At 39.3% G+C, this 19,152-nt stretch overlaps 1 protein-coding gene across 2 annotated transcripts in view; it reads right to left on the reverse strand.

The window, feature by feature from the left end:
• Positions 1 to 19,152, reverse strand: part of GLG1 (golgi glycoprotein 1) — a 159,202-nt gene that overhangs the window by 19,705 nt on the left and 120,345 nt on the right. For both annotated transcript variants that reach the window (XM_032325916.1, XM_032325915.1), the window contains exons 5-13: positions 17,139 to 17,342; positions 16,215 to 16,286; positions 15,122 to 15,305; positions 11,826 to 12,040; positions 7,366 to 7,487; positions 5,809 to 5,910; positions 3,873 to 4,026; positions 2,969 to 3,106; positions 675 to 761 (exon numbers count right to left, since the gene is read on the reverse strand). In XM_032325916.1, coding sequence (XP_032181807.1) covers positions 675 to 761; positions 2,969 to 3,106; positions 3,873 to 4,026; positions 5,809 to 5,910; positions 7,366 to 7,487; positions 11,826 to 12,040; positions 15,122 to 15,305; positions 16,215 to 16,286; positions 17,139 to 17,342 — 1,278 coding nt within the window. The remainder of the gene's footprint in view (positions 1 to 674; positions 762 to 2,968; positions 3,107 to 3,872; positions 4,027 to 5,808; positions 5,911 to 7,365; positions 7,488 to 11,825; positions 12,041 to 15,121; positions 15,306 to 16,214; positions 16,287 to 17,138; positions 17,343 to 19,152) is intronic.

Here is a 19,152-nt window from a genome sequence, read left to right on the forward strand (position 1 = left end):
AAAAAAAGAAAAAAAGAAAAAAAAGACTAGTTGGGAAATGTAATTTTATATATTGCCAACTCCAACTGTTCTAAAAAGCTTAAAATAAGAAAAAAAAGAGCAATCCCCCATTTCCCTGATTTCTACTCCCATAAGACAATTTTATTAACATTTTTTAGCTGCTCTCTCCCCAGTAATGCTCTCTGTATTTCTAAATAATATGTCTATGCTTACGAGACTTTCTAACTTCTTTTTTAATATTTCTGTGGGTTTCAGGATGAAACAGGGATAAACACACATATTCAGTCTTCCACGTTTAAGTGGAAATCCCAGGCTTTTATTTTATGACTGATGACACAAACATTGCCAGATGACCTAACTGAAAGAGCTGAGATAAGAGAACAGGAACAGGAATGCTTGGACTATTCATGCATGTGATTAAGTGATCTGAAGCACAGCTGCTATCTTCTCTTAAAGGGGAGGAAAAAGATTGGTCTAATTCTAATTTTTGAAAAAAACCAAAGGGCTAAGTGTCTAGCATATTTCTCTGGAGATGAGAAAAGGGGTTCAGGAAGCAACACAATGTACTTCTTTGTAAAGCCAACGAAGGGAATGGGCCCTCTCAGGGGCAGAGAAAGGGCAGGAAAAGAGCCCCTGACAGGATGCCCGTAGTCTCTGAGCCACAAGTCGCTTACCTCGGATTCTAACTCGGTGAGGTTGCCGACTATATCTCTGCACTCTACAGCCAGGTCGTCAAGGTGGTCCTGGAGGCACTCAAGCTCCTGCAAATAAGAAAGCAATCCCCTGGCATTTTTCAATTATATAAATGAACAAGGGAAGCCGAGAGAACAGTATCTATTTCCTTTGCAGTGGTCCTTCTTATCTTTTCTTTTTAAAAACTATTTCACTGAACGGAACACTAAAGCTTTATTTGAGTTCCCAAACCGGGATTGTAGAGAAGATAAGCACTTGATGTAACAGGGTGGTTGATAGGGTCAAGGGGAAACAAGCGCCATACAAATCCTCCAGAAGGCCAAATCGATAAGTCCAACAAGAATCAATGTTCAGATGTCCTCAGTGTCTAAAAATTTTGTCAGGCCTTTACTCTATTCCATTAACAACATGTCATTCCATTTTTTAAATCTGTGTTTTGGTATCTTTGCTCCTGTTTTAAATCTACATGTCAATAATAATTAGTGAACAACAGAGTCACAGTAGAATGACATGCAGTATTTTAAGATCCTTCATAAGCAACGCAGGTTGGGACCCGGTGTCCACAATCCAGGATAGAGCTGACAGCTCCTCCCAGTCAAACCTGGGATTCTAACCCTAGCCCACATGGAAGGATCCTGAGGGAAACTGCAGAGCAAGTGAGCACCCTAGGGTTTGGGCATCAAAAAGCTATCTTGTCTGGGCTTTGGAACCTGACCTGGAGTGACTTTGTACCATCAATCCATTACTATTCCTTTTAGAAATTTAGAGGTTTTAAGCAGAACAGGAGCTCACTTTCCCAAAGCTATCAACAGCTATTTCTCGGCAAAGGCTCTATTAAAGGACCAAGTTTAACTTAGTATCTGCAAGAATCTGTTTTAGAATTAGAATAGGAATGGACAAGCAGGGTTGGAGGAGTTATACAATAGCCAGAAAGGGGGTAAAGAACCCTGAAGGAACATGCATAAAACCTCTGGAGTAAGAGAAATGGCTAAGGGAAAAATCCCATTCACAGAACCCTTTCCTAACTGGAGCTTCACAGCGATGGGGGGCAATACAGTGCAGCTTCCTCAATGTTACTTTGAAGGGGGTGTGAAAGGAAACTGTTCTCTGGGATTCCATATGACCACATCCTTTGTTTTGTTAGACAAAGGCAACAGAAAGCTCAACTGCAGGCATTTTCTCACAATAAAATTGACAGAACTGCAGCAGGCCCAGGAAGCAGACTGCTGAAAATGATATTGGCAGGGCCAACAGATCTGAGTAGCGAGCCAGCGCTGCTTCTTAAAAATGCCCAACTCCTGCTCATGGTGAGTTGCTGGTAGTTAATCCCAGAGGATGTTCTGGAGTAGTAAAAGTGGAATCTGGAAACCTAAGTTCACACCTTGTTCTAGTATTACTGGAGCTTTAAACATGCTTGGTTTCCCTGCCTTAAGACAGAAGACAAATCTCCCTCCTAACTTATTGTGCTAGAATGTACTAATGTAGCTTTTCCGTTTTTCAAACCAGGCACAAAATTTTAGGAACCATTCGTAACATGCATGTAATTCTTGGGGGCTGTTTCTTCTCTACACTCCCCTGTATAAAGAGGTTGCAAGACAATGGACCTGATGTGTGGCAAGGATTAGACCTGAGTAGTAACCAAGGAAGTCAATACACTTTGCTCCTATGGGCTTCAATTTTGTCAATTACTAAATGGAAAAAAAAAACATGCACACTATTCACGCATGCCAGTATTTATTTATGTTTATGTTGATACCCTGCCCTCCCTCAAAAGGACTTTAATGTACCTTATAAAGGTGAGAAAAGGAAAAAAAAGCAATATAAAATAACTTTAAAACAAATTAAAAAAAAAAAAAAAGGAAAAGAAAGTATGGTTAAAAAAAAAAAAAAAAAAGTGTGGGATGAAGCTAGCAGTAAGCCTGGTACACAAAATGCCCACCACAAAATCTTACATACTTGCTACAGGCAAGCCATAACTTTGGAGCCAGGTTTTTTAACAGGCAACACAAAGAGGGAAAATCATTTATAAAATACAGTAACTATAATATATAAGCAAAACAACTGCTTTGGAAAAGTATAATTATTCCTGATAAAGAGAACAAAGGAAAGTTTTCCTTAGCATTTCTTATGAAGAAGATATTGAATTATGTAACAAAAATAGAGATACATTTTATAGCATTTGTACTCTATGTAAAGTGTTCGTCATGAATGCTATTATTATTATTATTATTATTATTATTATTATAAGATAAACAGGTATAGCTATGTCAGTTACCTGTCCAGTCTCTGTTTTCTCACTGCACCATTTTCCCAGATCAATCAGGCACTTATCCTGGAGGGCAGGATCCAGCTTAACATCCATGGCACGTTGATGTAGGATCCTCTGCACCTCAGCTCGGCACTCCCGAGACAGCTATATGAGAAAGAATAAGCAAAATACTTTAAAAGTACAGAACCAAAACAAAAAGACAACACATAAAGGAAATCTGGCGTTAGGAAACTAATAATGTTATAGCTACTTATACGAACTTTATAACCCAAATCTCTTCCAGAGTGAGGATCCAATCTTCTAGGAGGCTTCTACAAACCCACAACTCAAGAAAGGAGATCTTAGATTCAATGTTTTCTAATATACTGAATGAAACAACATCCTTTTCTCAGAGTATATGGATAAAAACTGAACTGGATTTAAGTTTTTTGTTTAGGAAAACTAATCTGCTACTACTCTATGAATGCAGAGTAGAATGCCAGCTTCTGTTCAGAAGAGAACACACACCTGGGTCAGGAACACTGAATTCAAATTTACCTAGCTCGGAACAAGCCTAAAAACCATCTGTATCCTGGTGAAGAGTTTCTAATGGATCCTTAAGGCTAAATGAAGTTAGGGCAGCAATATTTAGTTGTCTGTCATTTAGATTTCAGTAATTTAAAGAAAAAACTGGAAATGTCTGCCGACATGTTGTTGAAATACTTTGTTGAAAACGTAAAATCAGATGGAAAGCTGGTGAAGCAACTCTCTGAGCACTCACTGAATGAAGTTCCTAGAAGGGCAGCAGCCCTTCCCTGCCACATACACTGATCAAGTTTCCGACGACAGCAGACATCAGAACAATATACAGCAAACTAATTCAAAAACAAATGGCAGATAAGAAGAAATGAAGTCAATATTGGGTGCATACCCTCCTGCCCTGTTCCTCAGTGCGGTAGGCGTGTCTATACAAGCAAGAGAACACAGCTCCGGGAGGCATAAGTTCACTGGTTTCATTCCAACCATGGGTGTGGCAAAGACGAGATGCATCTCCCTGGCACTTGCGGTATAAGACAGGGTCCAGCCTATAAGGGTAAGAGTTAAAAGATATTCCTGAATTTTGTTCTTCAGGAACACACAGTGGTCAATTGGTAGAAGTCTGGGGACCTTGGTGCAGAAGCTTAAGTTCCACCTCAAGGAGGCCATGTTGGCTACGTAAGATGCACATTACAGTGGACTCAGCACTAACATGCCCTGGCTGAAGTGAGACAATGAGGCCTGGAGCTGTCACCAGGCGATTCACAACTCTTCACTCAATAAGGTTTCTCAAAGCATGAATGAAATTCAATCCTACCTGATAGACAAGATTCAATAAGATTAGGAAATGGCAAGATAAACAGAATCTCCCAACTCAACTTGCCTTCTAGTCAAACTGTTTCTTTCTTCTTCTCATGCCAAGTAAGTAAATTCTATTTTTAGTTTGCTTGAATATGCTTATTAACTTTAAAAAATGTGACATTTAACTTTGAACTCTGGAGACAATGGATTAAGGCAATGAGCTTGCTGTTTCTCCAGATCAGACCAATGGATGCTTAATTCTACCCACATCATAATGTCAACTTTGGGGGACAGCTACTGAATGGGAGGAGAAATGCTAACACTTAATGAGTAGCTTTTAAGCCTATGAAGCAATTTGTGATCATAGATGAAGGAGTTACAGAAGAGGAATTAAGATGATTTTGATTAGAGCAATAATAATCTCAGTAAACCTTGTTATTTTGGTTTAGCTGGCCTGAGAAAGTACAGAGAAATACCCACACAGTTTTCCGTAGTCCTTTCCAGAGCTAATCTGAGGGAACAGAAATAAAATACATTGAATCTGGGGTGCCTGGGAGGCTCAGTTGGTTGAGCGTCCGACTCTTGGTTTCAGATTATGTCATGATCTCAGGGTCATGAGATCGAGCCCTGATACTGGGCTCTGTGCTCAGCATGGAGTCTGCGTGAGATTTTCTTCCTCTTTCTCTGTCCCTCCCCCTGCCCATGTGTGCTCTCTCTCTCAAAATAAAAATAAATAAATAAAATCTTTTTAAAAAATACGCTGAATCTTCTGAATCATCTCTTTCCACTGAAGTATGTGGGTAACATATTCAATCACCAGGCAACTACACTGACTAAAACTGAGTCAGGAAGTAGCTGAGCTCCCATGGGAACAGGAGGGACAGCCAGCTTCCCAAGTGGCTCTGTACCAGCTACTCTTCAGGTGGAAGACAAACTAGAACATGTAAAGAGGAAGGCAGTGAAGCCATTAAGTTATACTGATTCTGACTGTAACATAAATTCTTCTCCCAACTGATCCCCACCCCACCTTTTTTTGGATAACAGTACGAGAAAAGAAGAGAATTAGAGAATCAAGTTGTCACTCACTGATAAGAGCTTCTTAAGATAGAAAATTCAGCAACTTTGAATAGAGAAATAAAAGTAAATTCCCATATCTAGTACAAATCAATAAAAATTAAAATACACTATTATCTGCTTAGAGACCTATCTGAAGATGCTTCTGCTGCCCCACAGATGCCCAAGTTCTTTGAGGATGGATGTCTGCGGTATCAGAAACACCTGACTCTGATTTCCAAAGTCGTAGTAAACGGGGACACATGGGGCAGACCTGCAAGGGCTGCCTCAGCTTTTAGATACTATTCTGGAAGCAAGAAGAAAGATATTATTCTTCAGAGGACTGGAACGTGTCAGCACCCCAGAACTTAAGCAAAACATATTCTTACTAATTATTTCAAACCAGAGAGGAGGATCCTGACTAAACAGGAGAACAGGATAAGGCTTACACTTGACTTTGGCTTCAAAATACTCACTTCCAATCTCGAGAGATGAAATACTGCAGTTCTAATAGACGGTGCTCACAATCTTCCACCATTTTCTCTGTGTATAAGTGTTCCATTAGGCACGAGAGGATCCTGGGCATAAAACAGGGATGAAATTTTAAGAACAGGATTGGAACTCTCACACCACTATTTCCTTGGTCTGTAGAAAAAGCCCTTGAGCTATTTTTGAGGGCACTCAGGGATTTACTTCTCTGAGAATAACTCAAATTGACTTAGTCTGATAGTGACTGTGCCTTCACTCAATTTCAGGGCCACTCAGCACCTGGGACTCGGCTTGCATAAGATCAGTATGCAGTTGCTGTAACTGTTTATTAGGAAAATTCTCCAACACACACAAAAGTAAAGTATCCTAAGAGCCCCTTTCCCTTCCCATAGCTTTATCAACCTATGGCCAAGTTTGTTTTAATTCTACACACTCCCCCTTGCTGATATTTTGAAGAAAATCGCAGATACCATATCATTTTATTAATAAATTCTTGAGCGTGTTTCTCTATAAGGACATTATACCATAATCCACCAGAAGAAATTAATTTTACAAATCCTTAATGTTATGTAATATCCTATTAGTTTTCAAATTATTTTTGCAATTATTTGGTGCTGCTTTTTTATGTTCAAACCACGACCCAGAAATGTACACACACTGCATTTGATTGACAGTATCTTCAAATGATTTTCAGCTGTAGCAGTTCTCCCCACTTCCCTCCCTCACCCCTGACCCCTCATGCTTGACGCAATTATTTTTATATTGGTAAATACTCTTAATTAGTCTTCACTGTGTTTGTCTATCTCCTCCAACTGCACAAAAGCTTTAAAGAAGGACATCTTTTTTTAATCCCCTGCCACAGCCTCAACAGCAGGAGTCTATGCACAGCAGTCTGATGACAAACATCAACTGTATTCATGTTCTTGCTGGGTACTGCTGACTGTGGGCTACAAAGGTTTCTGCAGAGTGGGAAACATGTTCTTTACTTGCAACCTGGTCTTAAGAGCTGTTTTCGCATCATATGGAATAAAACTACTCCATGAGATTCAAATACTGTATTACAGCACTTTATAGCTTTTCTGGATGCAACTTCGGAGTTCCCTTTGTCCATGATTACGTCCTTCAACACAACACAACCACATTATTTCAACTATAATAAAAGAATTTCTAACAATTATCAATTATACAATATATGTAACAAGTCACTATATAAACATGATGAAAGTATAGAGACAAAGTATGTGTCATTTTACCCGGGGTGTTTCTCTCTTTTGTTTTTTATTTGATCATTAAACAGAATTATTCAGTGGCCTAAGGTACAGGCCCATACACGCTCAGTCACAGTCAATAAACATCATCACAATGCCGGGTCTAGTATCTACATCATGCAGAAGGCAGAGTGGAAGTCTCAATTCCAATACTGGTTTTAACAAAAGTTGCTAAAAAAAATTTTAGTTAAGATGTTAAAACCATCCAAAAATCATTTAAAGGAATGTTCTCAATAATACACTGCCAAATAAAATACCCCAAATAAGATAACCTACATTGGGTCTCCCGATCTTATGTGTTTGCAGGCTGTCTGTATCACAGATTCACAAGCTTCATTCAGAGCTCTATCAATGCGGTAATCTGCGCCAGGGTCAGTCTCCTGAATCAGTGTTTGCAGCTGGATTTTAAAAAAAAATTAAGAAAGAAGAAAGTCACTTACTCATCAGGGAAGAGCAAAGTCCTTTCTTCACACAGTTACTAGGTCTGGTACATCACAGTGGACTTTTAACAAGGTATTACACTTGTCACCAGCTAAACTCAACAGCTCGCCCCAAATACCTCCCACTGGTTTCTCTGTCTCCAGTGCAAATTTTTCTGTATTAGCCATGGTGGGGATTGCTTGCCTACCTGTCTGGATTATCCCTGGGCATTTGCAATGCAAAAGGTCTTTGCAATATAAAGTCTGCCTTTTCCTTCCTGTCTGCCTGCTCGTTAAATCAGATTGCTAAATTTGACACTCATGGCCAAGCCAGAATTGAGTGGAGAAGGGTAAATAGAAGACATTTCTAGTCAAATACCTAATTTGGTCATAAGAATCTAGAATTTGAATCTTGCTGCCAATACACTGGCATTAAGACAAGCACGCTCCATGTTATTAAAAACAGAGGAGAGATTTCATTTAACTTGCAAGAAATATCAATTGCAAAAAACAAGAATACAATACTTATAACTCCCATTTTTCCCCAATTATCTTTTATACAACTGAGAGGTAAACCACAGCTTGCTTGTTAAACATATCCCCCCAAAATACTTGTCATTATGCAGTTGAAAATCAGGGTATTTTCTTTAACATTTACTTCTGCCTGGTCCGTTCTTCGTTATGGAATAAAGTGAAAGCATGAGAAGACGTGCCTCTACTTCTTTTTTCCTGTCTTTGAGGAGACTGCAGTTGGGGCACAGAGGAAAAAGCTCTAAATTAAGATCAGAAGACCTGAGTTTTTTGGTTTTTGTTTTTGTTTTAAGATTTTACTTATTTATTTATTTGAGAGCGAGTACAAGCAGGGGGGCTGCAGAGGAAGAGGGAGCAGCAGGCTCCCCACTGAGCAGGGAGCTGGATATGGGCTCGATCCCAGGACCCACAGATCATGACCTGAGCTGAAGGAAGCTGCTTAACCAACTGAGCCACCCAGGCAGCCCCCTGAGTTCTATTAATAGTTCTGGCTCTGCCAGACATTAGCTCTGAGAGCACCGGCATGATTAACCTCCAGTTGCAGTTTCTTGAACTGAACAGGATTATAAGAAAGAGTAATATATAGGAGAAGGTTGTATAAACAGCAAAGCATTCTATGTATGTAAAAGACCATTATTAGTACAGATGGATAGCAGATGGTGTTTTGGGGTGGGAATCTTAAATAACAGAAAGCAAATTTGGAAACTATAATCCTTCTGGTTTGGGTTCCTTTTTTTTCCAAGTTAAAGAATTGGAACCTTTTCGTGTCATAGATGTAGCTTCTGGAGGAGAGCCTTCTCTGATCCTCATTCATGTGACCGATACAATCCCACAGGGGCTCATATGAAAGCAATGACCCCATCGCACACTGATCAGAGAACACACATCAAAAGGAAATGACAAAAGAAAATCCCAATTCTCTCTATCCTAAAATCAACAATCAAGAAGAGAGAAATAGAAAAGATTTCCAGTATTCTGGGATGGAAGTTATTTATACCAATTCTTGATAGCAATTTGGAGAAGCTACAAAATGCTGTGGTTAGCTGATAGATTACTACCAGTTTTAGTAACGACGGTTGCTGACAAAGACCAAAATATTTACATCTTCTTCTGAGGGAAGTCGTAAGTATCATGGGAATCTGGAAGTCTCTGCAAGAAGTGTATCAGTTAAATATCTACAACTGACAGGCAAACCTTGAGAATTCACAATGAGTGCACCAGACTGCAGCACCTAAAGGGAGACAATGAAGGCCCTACAGACGCTAATGCGCTAACAGCTCAAGGGATCATTGCCACTCTGGAATCCAGGGACAGCAGTGTAGGAACTACACTTAGTGTAAACACTAAGAACATGAATTGCTACATGACTATATAATCATTCCAGCCCCTGACTGCTTAGGAAAAACCCGGGGAAATGCTTCTGAGAAACAATTAGTCTAAGAATACACCGCACAGTCATCTTTGGCCAGGGAGAAACTGGGCCCAGACGTGCTCACTCATAACTGAGGAGAATTTAGTAAGTTCATGATTATCGTACATTTGGAAAAGTGTCTACTCATTAAGATAAAAATTGTTGACGTTTCACAGTTTACTACTTGTTGAGAGATCACTGAGTCAAAGCATCATCAAGCAGGAACGGGGAAAATTAGAGGCCAACCATAGACACGCACGGAAGCTTACTCTATCAAGGAAGAGAACTTTGAAAAAGAGAAATTATTTCAAAAAACTCTTCCACTTGATTGAGGATGGATAACGTAGGCGAAAACGACTGAGGAAGATATTCTCCCTTCGGATCATTTACTCCTTCAGTATGGGTGAGCAAAGACTAAAAATCATGGGTCCATTATAATCAAAATACAGTGTTTATTTCCCACTTGGAAAAACTTGATGTGGGCAAAACCACATACTTCATTACTTGAGACTATCCTCTAGGTTTGGAACCACATACTTCATTATTTGAGACTATCCTCTAGGTTTGGAAACACTTTTCTTCTAGGCACAAAGCATGAGACGGGCATCCTTATTTATCTTTCAAGTTGACTCACTAGTTCTTTATAACAAACTAAATTATAAAAAGCCCTGGAGGTAGATGCCGTGAAATAAAGTTAAACCAATTTCTCTTCTTTTTTTCTGTACACCTTGTACAAGTGTAGCCTCAGTAAAAAGAGTTTTATTCCTGACCACTTCCCTCTCTTTTATATGCTGCATTAAGAATGAGATGCAAATATGAGCTATTTTGATACATACTTGGTCTGAGGCCCAGGCACACATATTGTTGTAGAGGTTTCCTAGGACAATCACCAGCAAGGACTGCTCCTGAAGAAATACACTGTGCCAACTGAAGCCACAGTGGATTCCAGAAGCCCTCCTTCTAGCTGGGTTTGGGATTTTGGAGAAGAGTCTATGTATTTTTCTACTTTTTCCATCATAGGATGTACAATTTACTGTATACTCTGGGTCAGGGTGAGTAAACGGAGCTAAGATGAAATTTTACTCTACATCAAAATTCTATGAGAATTTTGTTTCAGACTGTAAAATTCTGATTTTTCTAAAATACTCGATTTTTAATAAAAATGCCAAAAAAAAGACCAACTGTATTATGGTTTTCTAAACTTTCACTGGGTAAGGAACCTCAACTCCCTACTGTGGGATACGAAACTAAATGCTATCTTTTGTGCATCCTAAGGGATGTATGGGATACACTGTACAGGGTACCACTGTTGCATTTGGTACTGAGAACTGTTCCAAGACTCTTATTAGTAAAAAGTAATAAATATGGACTATGGTAATGACAGATGCACTGCATCTATAGTATTTTATTAACTTTATATTATATCCCTGATCTGTAGTTACTCAACTGTTCGTGAACTCTGGAGCAAGAATAATTTCATCTTTAAAAAAAAAGGCGGGGCGCCTGGGTGGCTCAGTGGGTTAAAGCCTCTGCCTTCAGCTCAGGTCATGATCCCAGGGTCCTGGGATCGAGCCCCACATCTGGCTCTCCGCTCGGTGGGGAGCCTGTTTCCTCCTCTCTCTCTGCCTGCCTCTCTGCCTACTTGTGATCTCTGTCTGTTAAATAAATAAATAAAATCTTAAAAAAAAAAGAAAGAAATAAAGAGAAGAAAAGAAAAAAAAAAGGAAAAAAAGAATTAACTTTATCTTCTCAAGAAGAACACTAGTTTTTTCCAAATACCTTTATAGAACTGACGGTAGTTTGGGGACAGAGAAAGAAAGGCCCTTCCATGCACAGTTGCCTTACTAACAAGAAAAATGGTGTGGTTTTTGAAAATGACATGCTCTCTTGATCCTTCAGGCCAGGAATTCATGGTATGTTGCATAACAGTAATAAAAACAAACTCTTAGAAAATTTCAATTGTTACTGCTCTCTCTCAGCTTCAACTCAATCTAACCTATATAGACAAGCAAATCCTCTTTTGGTGGAGGACATTTTCTGATTTACCAGAACCTGGTTTGCCTTGGTTCTGAATTTAGAAATTCCATCTGGCAAGCTACCCTCTCCTTTAAAAACTGCAGCAGACAATGCATTTTATCTATTTCTTTACGTATATAGCCCCATTTATTGTTTATGAACCAAACTTCTCCTCTGTAATCAATTCCACGTTCTTATTAAGATATGCCAGAACAATATTTTGTGTCTGGTTCTTAGTACCTGATGTTCATGTGATGTCACAAATGATCCAGATAAAGGAAGCTGGGACAGTGTCAGAAAGAGGCTCCTCACCTGACAGAATGTAACATACAAAAGGGCAGTAGAGAATTTTTCCTTACCGCCTGCTGGCAGTTCATTCCAAGGTTCCCTTTTTCCCCACGAACTACTTTCATCAGACAATGCAGAGTTCGCCCTTTTCGATGTAATCCAGAACAGTGGTGTTCAATCTCCCCCCGACAGCTCAGGATGATCTCAGGGCTCAAAGAAAAGTCTTCCATCAACATGCGCCGGTAATCTAACATCTCCCCCTGGCACTCGCTGCTCACCTGGCGCCCTAAGTTAGGAGCAAAGTCACAACATTATGGATGGTGAGCATTACAATCAGGTATCACTGCACAGAAAAGCACACGTTCTACTTCAGAATATAATATACCAGTCATGCCATCATCTAGACTGAAAAGCTCAGAATACAGAAAGAGCTTCATTGGCATAAAATGAGTTTAAGACTCCAGAGACTAGGGTTTATCTTGACAGTGTTCTGCATTATATAGATTTTATACTACTAAACTAAAACTGCAAATGCTTTGCCAATGGGAGTCTTATCAATAAGATAATTATGGGGGTAACAATGAAAGACAAGAACAATCCTTAATGGCCTACAGAATTAAAGCCTGTGAAAATGACCACATTTCAAACATTCACTATAGCCTCCCCAGCTTCCTTCCTTGAGATAAAATTGCCAACTGGGAAAACTTAAGAAAATTAAAAACAACAACAACAAAAAACCCCCGCCAACTTTACCAAGGTATAATTAACATTAAAAAAGGCTGTATTTTCAAAGCATACAACTGAAGAGGTTTGACATATGTGTATGTTGTTGAAGCCATCACCACAATCAAGATATTGAACATATCTTGGGGCGCCTGGGTGGCTCAGTGGTTTGGGCTGCTGCCTTCGGCTCGGGTCATGATCTCAGGGTCCTGGGATCGAGCCCCGCATCGGGCTCTCTGCTCCGCAGGAAGCCTGCTTCTCTCTCTCTCTCTCTCTCTCTCTCTCTCTCTGCCTGCCTCTCTGCCTACTTGTGATCTCTGTCTGTCAAATAAATAAATAAAATCTTTAAAAAAAAAAAAAAAAGATACTGAACATATCCATTAACTTCAGAATTTTCTCGTGGTCCTTGAGACTCTTCTCCCTCCCTCTCTCCCCCAGACCCTCCTACAGCAAAAAATGAGCTGCTTTCTGTGACTACAGATTAGTTTACCAGTTTCCACTTTTTAGAAGTTGATATAGACACAGTCATAGAGTATGCATTTTTTTTGGTCTAACTTCTTCCACTCAGCATAACTATTTTTAAATTCATCCATGTATTATCAATTCTTCCTTTTTATTGCCAAGTAATATGATTCCATTATGTGGATATACTGCCATGTGCTTATCCCTTCAACTGTTGATGGACATTTGGATCATTTCCAGTTTTGGGCTATTACAAATAAAGCTGTTCTGGGTATTCATGTATAAGAGTTTATATGCATATATGCTTTTGTATCTCTTAGGTAAATACAGCTGAGTCATATGGTAGGTAATATATTTAACTTTTAAGAAACTGGCAAACTATTTTCCAAAATGATTGTACTATTTTTAAGTTCCCATCAGTAGTGTTCAATAGTCCAGTTCTTCCATACCCTTATCAACACTTAGTAAGGTCAGTCTTTTTAACATTATCAATCTGTGTAACTTTTCTGAATTATCTGCATGTAGCCTTTGGCCATGTATTTACTGAGTCGTTCTTTTCTTGTTAATTTACAATTTAAGAACATTTTTTTAAACACCCAAATTAGATGGTATTATGTATACTGTCTTATAATATTCTTTTGTAAGTTAATAAACTGTACCTTTCATTTTAGGACCATTTTATCTAATATCCAGACCATAGTCAACATTCTCCAGTTGTCTCTATAACATCCTTTGATACTCAATTCAAGACCATGCACTGTCCCTGGGTGCTACTCCACCACTTTCAAGGTTAGGAGTTTTTCCCCACTATCCAGGTATGGAAAAAAAAAAATTCATCAAAAGCTCAGAGTTTTAACGTCCCGGGACATTTCATCTTCACAGCTTGTAGCCAATACTACAAAAGACAGCCTCGATCTTCTATATAGCCACCTTGGCTCTTTTGCCAGGGGTTGACTTTTGGATTCAAAAATTTCTAGTTTCTTTTTTTTCTTTTTAAGACTTTATTTATTTATCCAACAGAGATCACAAGTAGGCAGAGAGGCAGCTGTTGGGGTTAGCAGGCTCCTCACTGAGCAGACAGCCCGATGTGGGGCTTGATCCCAGCACTCTGGGATCATGACCTGAGCCAAAGGCAGAAGCTTTAACCCACTAAGCCACCCAGGTGCCCCCCAAATTTCTAGTTCCTTAATATCATTAGTGTTATAACAATAATAGTACCTATCATTTATTGAATGCTAAATGCTATTCCAAAAAAACTCATTTAATTTTCATAAACAAATAAATAAATCCTCACCATAAATATTAGTTTTGTTTTATAGATAAGAAAAATGAGTTTGGGGAGAGATTAAGAAATGTAAACAATGGGGGCGCCTGGATGGCTCAGTGGATTAAGCCGCTGCCTTTGGCTCAGGTCATGATCTCAGGATCCTGGGATTGATTCCCGCATCGGGCTCTCTGCTCAGCAGGGAGCCTGCTTCCTCCTCTGTCTCTCTCTGCCTGCCTCTCTGCCTACTTGTGATGTCTCTCTGTCAAATAAATAAAATCTTTAAAAAAAAAAAAAAAAAGAAAAAGAAATGTAAACAATGGTCACCCAGCCAGTTAATTTGATGATAGAGCCATTAATTTAAAGCTATGTCTCCGACCCAAAGCTTGTATGTTAAATCATTATGCTACCCTGACTCTCCTAAAAATGTTGACCATGCATTTTAAAAAATTAAAATCATTGGATTTGAGAAATATACCTTCCTTAAAAGGGTGGGGGCACCTGAGTGGCTCAGTCGATTAAGTGTCCACCTTCGGCTCAGGTCATGATCCTGAAATCCCAGGACTGAGCCCCATGTTGGGCTTCCTACTCTGCAGGGAGTCCGCTTCTCTCTTGGCTTCTTCCCCTGCTCCTTTTCTCTCCCTGTCTCTTTTGCTCACTCTCCCTCTCTCAAATAAAGACATAGGGAAAAAAAAAATTGGAGACTGTTGAGCTAAAACAAAGAGCCTTCAAAAAGGCTTTGGGACACCAAGCCTTCAGTTCTTGGAGTTATGCTTACAAAGAAAGGTTTCTGAGTTGCAAGGCACAGGTGCGCTCAAAACAGCAAATGCAGGAAGAAAATAACATTTACAGGTACAAGAGGCTTTAGGATGTGAATCCAAAAAGGACTGAAAAAGATAAAGAGAAATGAACTCTTACCTCTATGCACGGCTGACTCCAAACACATGAGAAGGTAGGAGAGCCTGGCTTCCCGGGACCGCGGAAGGTTTTCCACATTACACCGGTATTTCTTCAGGTCACTCTTACAGGATTTGGCTAACGAATAACTGACTTTATAATCCTGGGCAATAAGCTTCTGGCGGGTCGTCAGCGCTTCTCGACACTGAATAAAAAGGGCAATAAAGACCTCTGCTGTTCACAGGGACCTCTAGGGCCAACAGAGGCTCATGGCCAAGTACATGTCAACAACTGCAGCTGTCATCAAAACGCCTACCTTTGAACTTGGTTAGCCTCCAATCCAAGTGTGCGAAACTAGTGTGGAGGTAGGGATGCATGGATGGGGAAGGCCTGGATTCCTACCCTGAGTCGCCAGTGGTTGCTGCAGTAGCAGAGCAGCTGTCCTACACACACGAGTCCTTGGTGGGCTCTAATACAGTGACTTCACCAAGCCCTCTTCCTTTTACACAGTGTCCCTCAAGTCAAGTTCACACAAATCAAAGTGGCAGCTGACATAACATTCTTATGTTATGCTGCTACATTCTGTGCTTTTAAAATAGAATTATTCAATAGTAAATGATAGAAACAACTGAAACACTTCTTCAGATGTCCGGGAAAGCAAATGGCAGGAGAGCAAAACCAAGAATAATTTTCTTTTTAAAAGTCATAAAAGATTCTTGCATTCATCCAGGGACAGAGGACTAATAGTAATGAGAATGCTTGATGAAACAGCTGCTGAAAAATTAAATAGGTAATTGGTTTGGTTAGCCTGAGCTTCCTGAGTATGAAGGGCTGGCTTTAGTGTGACTATGATACACAATTCTCTAATTTTACTCCCCAAGTTGATTCCCAATGGGCTTCCCAATGTCCAGATATTACAAAGCTTCATTTTCTTGGCTTAAGCGAAATATGCTTTGGTTCTCTACTAAAAGCCAAATGTCTTGCCTCTGAAAAGGGTAAGCTTTATCAGCCATTTCATACTCTGATCTGAACTTATAAGACTATTGTTTGAGAGGATTTAAGAGAACTTTAAAGAAATGAATAAAATATTGGTTTGTTTCAAAGTAATACTTACCTTCTCACTCATGGATTCTTCAAACTTATGGTTAAAGAGGCATTTGTATACTCTGCCTTCACCAGCTTGCGTCTGTAAGATGAACACACACATGATCATGTGGATGACGACAATTAGCTAAGTAGTTAGACGGGGCACTATCCACGATCCTATAAAGAACTTTCTTTAAATTATTATAAACGTGAGTACCTTTGAACAAATGGCTCAGCCATTTACAACATTTAGTAGCCTTTGGTAGAAAACAATTTTGCAGACAGATGAAAAAAATTTTCCCATGATGCTTGGCTATTGTCATTTGTTCTCAGATACACTGTTATTTAGGGAACCAAGAGAAGTGTCGGTGAGTCTTTTCTTACGACTTGATGCTGGAGTCCATAAAACTCATAACCAGTGGCTCTGACAGTTAAAGCTGCTAATAATTCAAGAGCAGAGGGTGGGAGTACACGCAAGTTACTCTCAGCTCTTTGTTCGAAGGATGGAGATAAGCGTTAGCAAGTCTTCTGTAAGGTCTGGAGATAGTAATCAAGGATTTAGTTTTATAAGTTAGCCACCTGCTGTTTTGTTCATCTTAGCCAAAAAGATGTAGCATGCAATACGGCAGTTTTAGCCATAGAATAGGTGTGAATAGGATTCCCCAGTAAAATGGGATTCCAGTATATAAATAACATAGACTTCCAAGATCTAAAATTGAGAAGTGAGATAAAGTAGAAAAAATAATGTGTGGAGACTGTCGGAAGCCAACTGTTAACTAGATGTTAAATCATCAAGGCTGAACATCTAACATCGTTCTCTGTTATCCTGGGAACAACTCCGCCTTCCATTTCACTGCCTTATCTACACAGGAGAGTGTGCTGGTTTATTTCATTTTGGACTAGGGTATTAAAAACATTTTAAAGGAGAAGAAGAGCTTCTGAGCTGACTCACGTTTTCACAAAAACGCTCCCGATCATCTCGGCAAGCAAAATATAAATGCCGGTCTAGATGAAAGTCATCTGAGGACAGCTCAGCCACCCGCAGAATGGCTTTCTTGCAGAGTTCAGAGACTTGAATCTTGGGATCTCTCTCTTCTGCTTCTTTCACCAGGCCCTTTTCCAAACATGATACCACCTCACCTTGTGAATGTGCATCCTAAAATAGCAAGAGTAGTAATACTGTAAAACTCTCACCACAATGAGTTTCAATTAAACATCATTTGCTTAAAAAAACCACCACCACCACCTCAATTCAATATATAGTTGGCTTATTGGTACTCTGCTGAGAAAGGAGGTGGGAACCAACCACACTGTGGCAGTTACAGAAAATGCCCTCAACACTCTTCTTTAGAACAGATACTTGCATGCAACAAATGGAAAGAGAGGTCCTGGGAGATTTAAGTATAGTTTAGTTAGCACTAGAAATAGAAACCTGAATTCTTTGCGCTTAAAACGTCAGAAAAATTCTAAGAATTTACATCAGCCCAATGCTCTGATCATGGTTCATATCAATACCGAATTAACACTGCAGAAATCTCAATAAATTAACCTCAAAGGGTGAGAGGTATTTCCCCAATAATGCTTCTAGTCATGTGGAAAAAACAAAACAAAACAAAACAAACCCACCATAAAATCCATTGAGAAAAGATGTTAGAGATGTCTTTCTCATTTTTCTACTCTATGCTGTCCACAAAGACCCCTATATGTACAATTTGTAGCGTAATACTCGCTTTGATGTGTTAGATTTATCTTAATACAATTTAATGAGATTACCACCTTTTATACAAACTGAGTTTGAGAGCTTTCTTGAAACCATCCAATTATCTTTAATTGTACATTGCATCAGCCCCATAGCAACCACAAGCATTCATTCACTCAAAATATGAAAAATTTCCCCTAAATATTTCTACTCAAGAGTCCCAATCTGCTCTACTCAGAAGACATGCTTTAAACACTTGAAAGCTGTAACTATAAATACAGCAAACCAAAGCAGCCAGAAGTATATGTGATCTCTTATTTACGCACACACCATCTTGTTTTGGTAAAATACTGTATCTACGAAATCATCTGTAGGTAATAAAAAGAGTCCCAAAACCAGGCAGGGAAACATCTACTTGAAGCAAAAATTCAACAATAACAAAAGTTGTATGTAGTTTCCCCCCTAAGCTTTGTTTAATGCATTTTGTTTGACAGCACGTTAATTTCTAAGTATTTCCATGAAAACGTCCATGTTCTCTCTGATACCTGTGGAAAGGGGTGAGAGCTGCGGTATCTCTTGCGCAGAGGAGTCAACACAGGCCTAAAGGAGTTTACCGACTTGTCTTGGGTTGCAGAAGGTAAGGTGCCTAGCTAACAGTCCATCATTTATTTTTCTAGACCTTGGGGTTCTAGAGAACTCCTAAAATTTGTATGTGGGCATTACACATTTTTCCTGAGGAGGGCTCACCGCTTTCATTAAATTTTCAAAAAGTGTGCTGACCCAAAAAGGATCAGGAAGCACACTCTACTAGCAGATTCTCATGCCCCCGTCCTCTATCTGCACCTGAACCTTGAGCACTAGTTGTATGATTCTATTCACTGCATTAAAAACCTGAGAAGACCAAAAAGATATTTTGGAGGGCAATTGTGAACAAGATAAACAAACTCTGAGTGACAAAAAAGGTCAGAGAGAAGAGTCAACACAAACCCCAGAAATCCAGAATAAGGCTTAATTTTTTTTCCTAATTTATGAGCAACACTCAAGTATGTCTGAATATGGCCCACTTAAGCAAGGCCTATGCATTTCCACTTTCCAAAGGAAAAACAAACATGGTAACATTTCGACAAAAACATATCAGGCACTTACTATTTATGGCATACAAAAGATTATTATAAACATGAATTAGTTTATAAAACAACAAAACAATATCCAACACCAAGGTTTAGTAGCCCATGAAAACTCACTTGGATGGCTGTTAGCAATAAGT

This window comes from Mustela erminea, chromosome 19 (genome assembly GCF_009829155.1).
Source record: "Mustela erminea isolate mMusErm1 chromosome 19, mMusErm1.Pri, whole genome shotgun sequence".
NCBI lineage: Eukaryota > Metazoa > Chordata > Mammalia > Carnivora > Mustelidae > Mustela > Mustela erminea.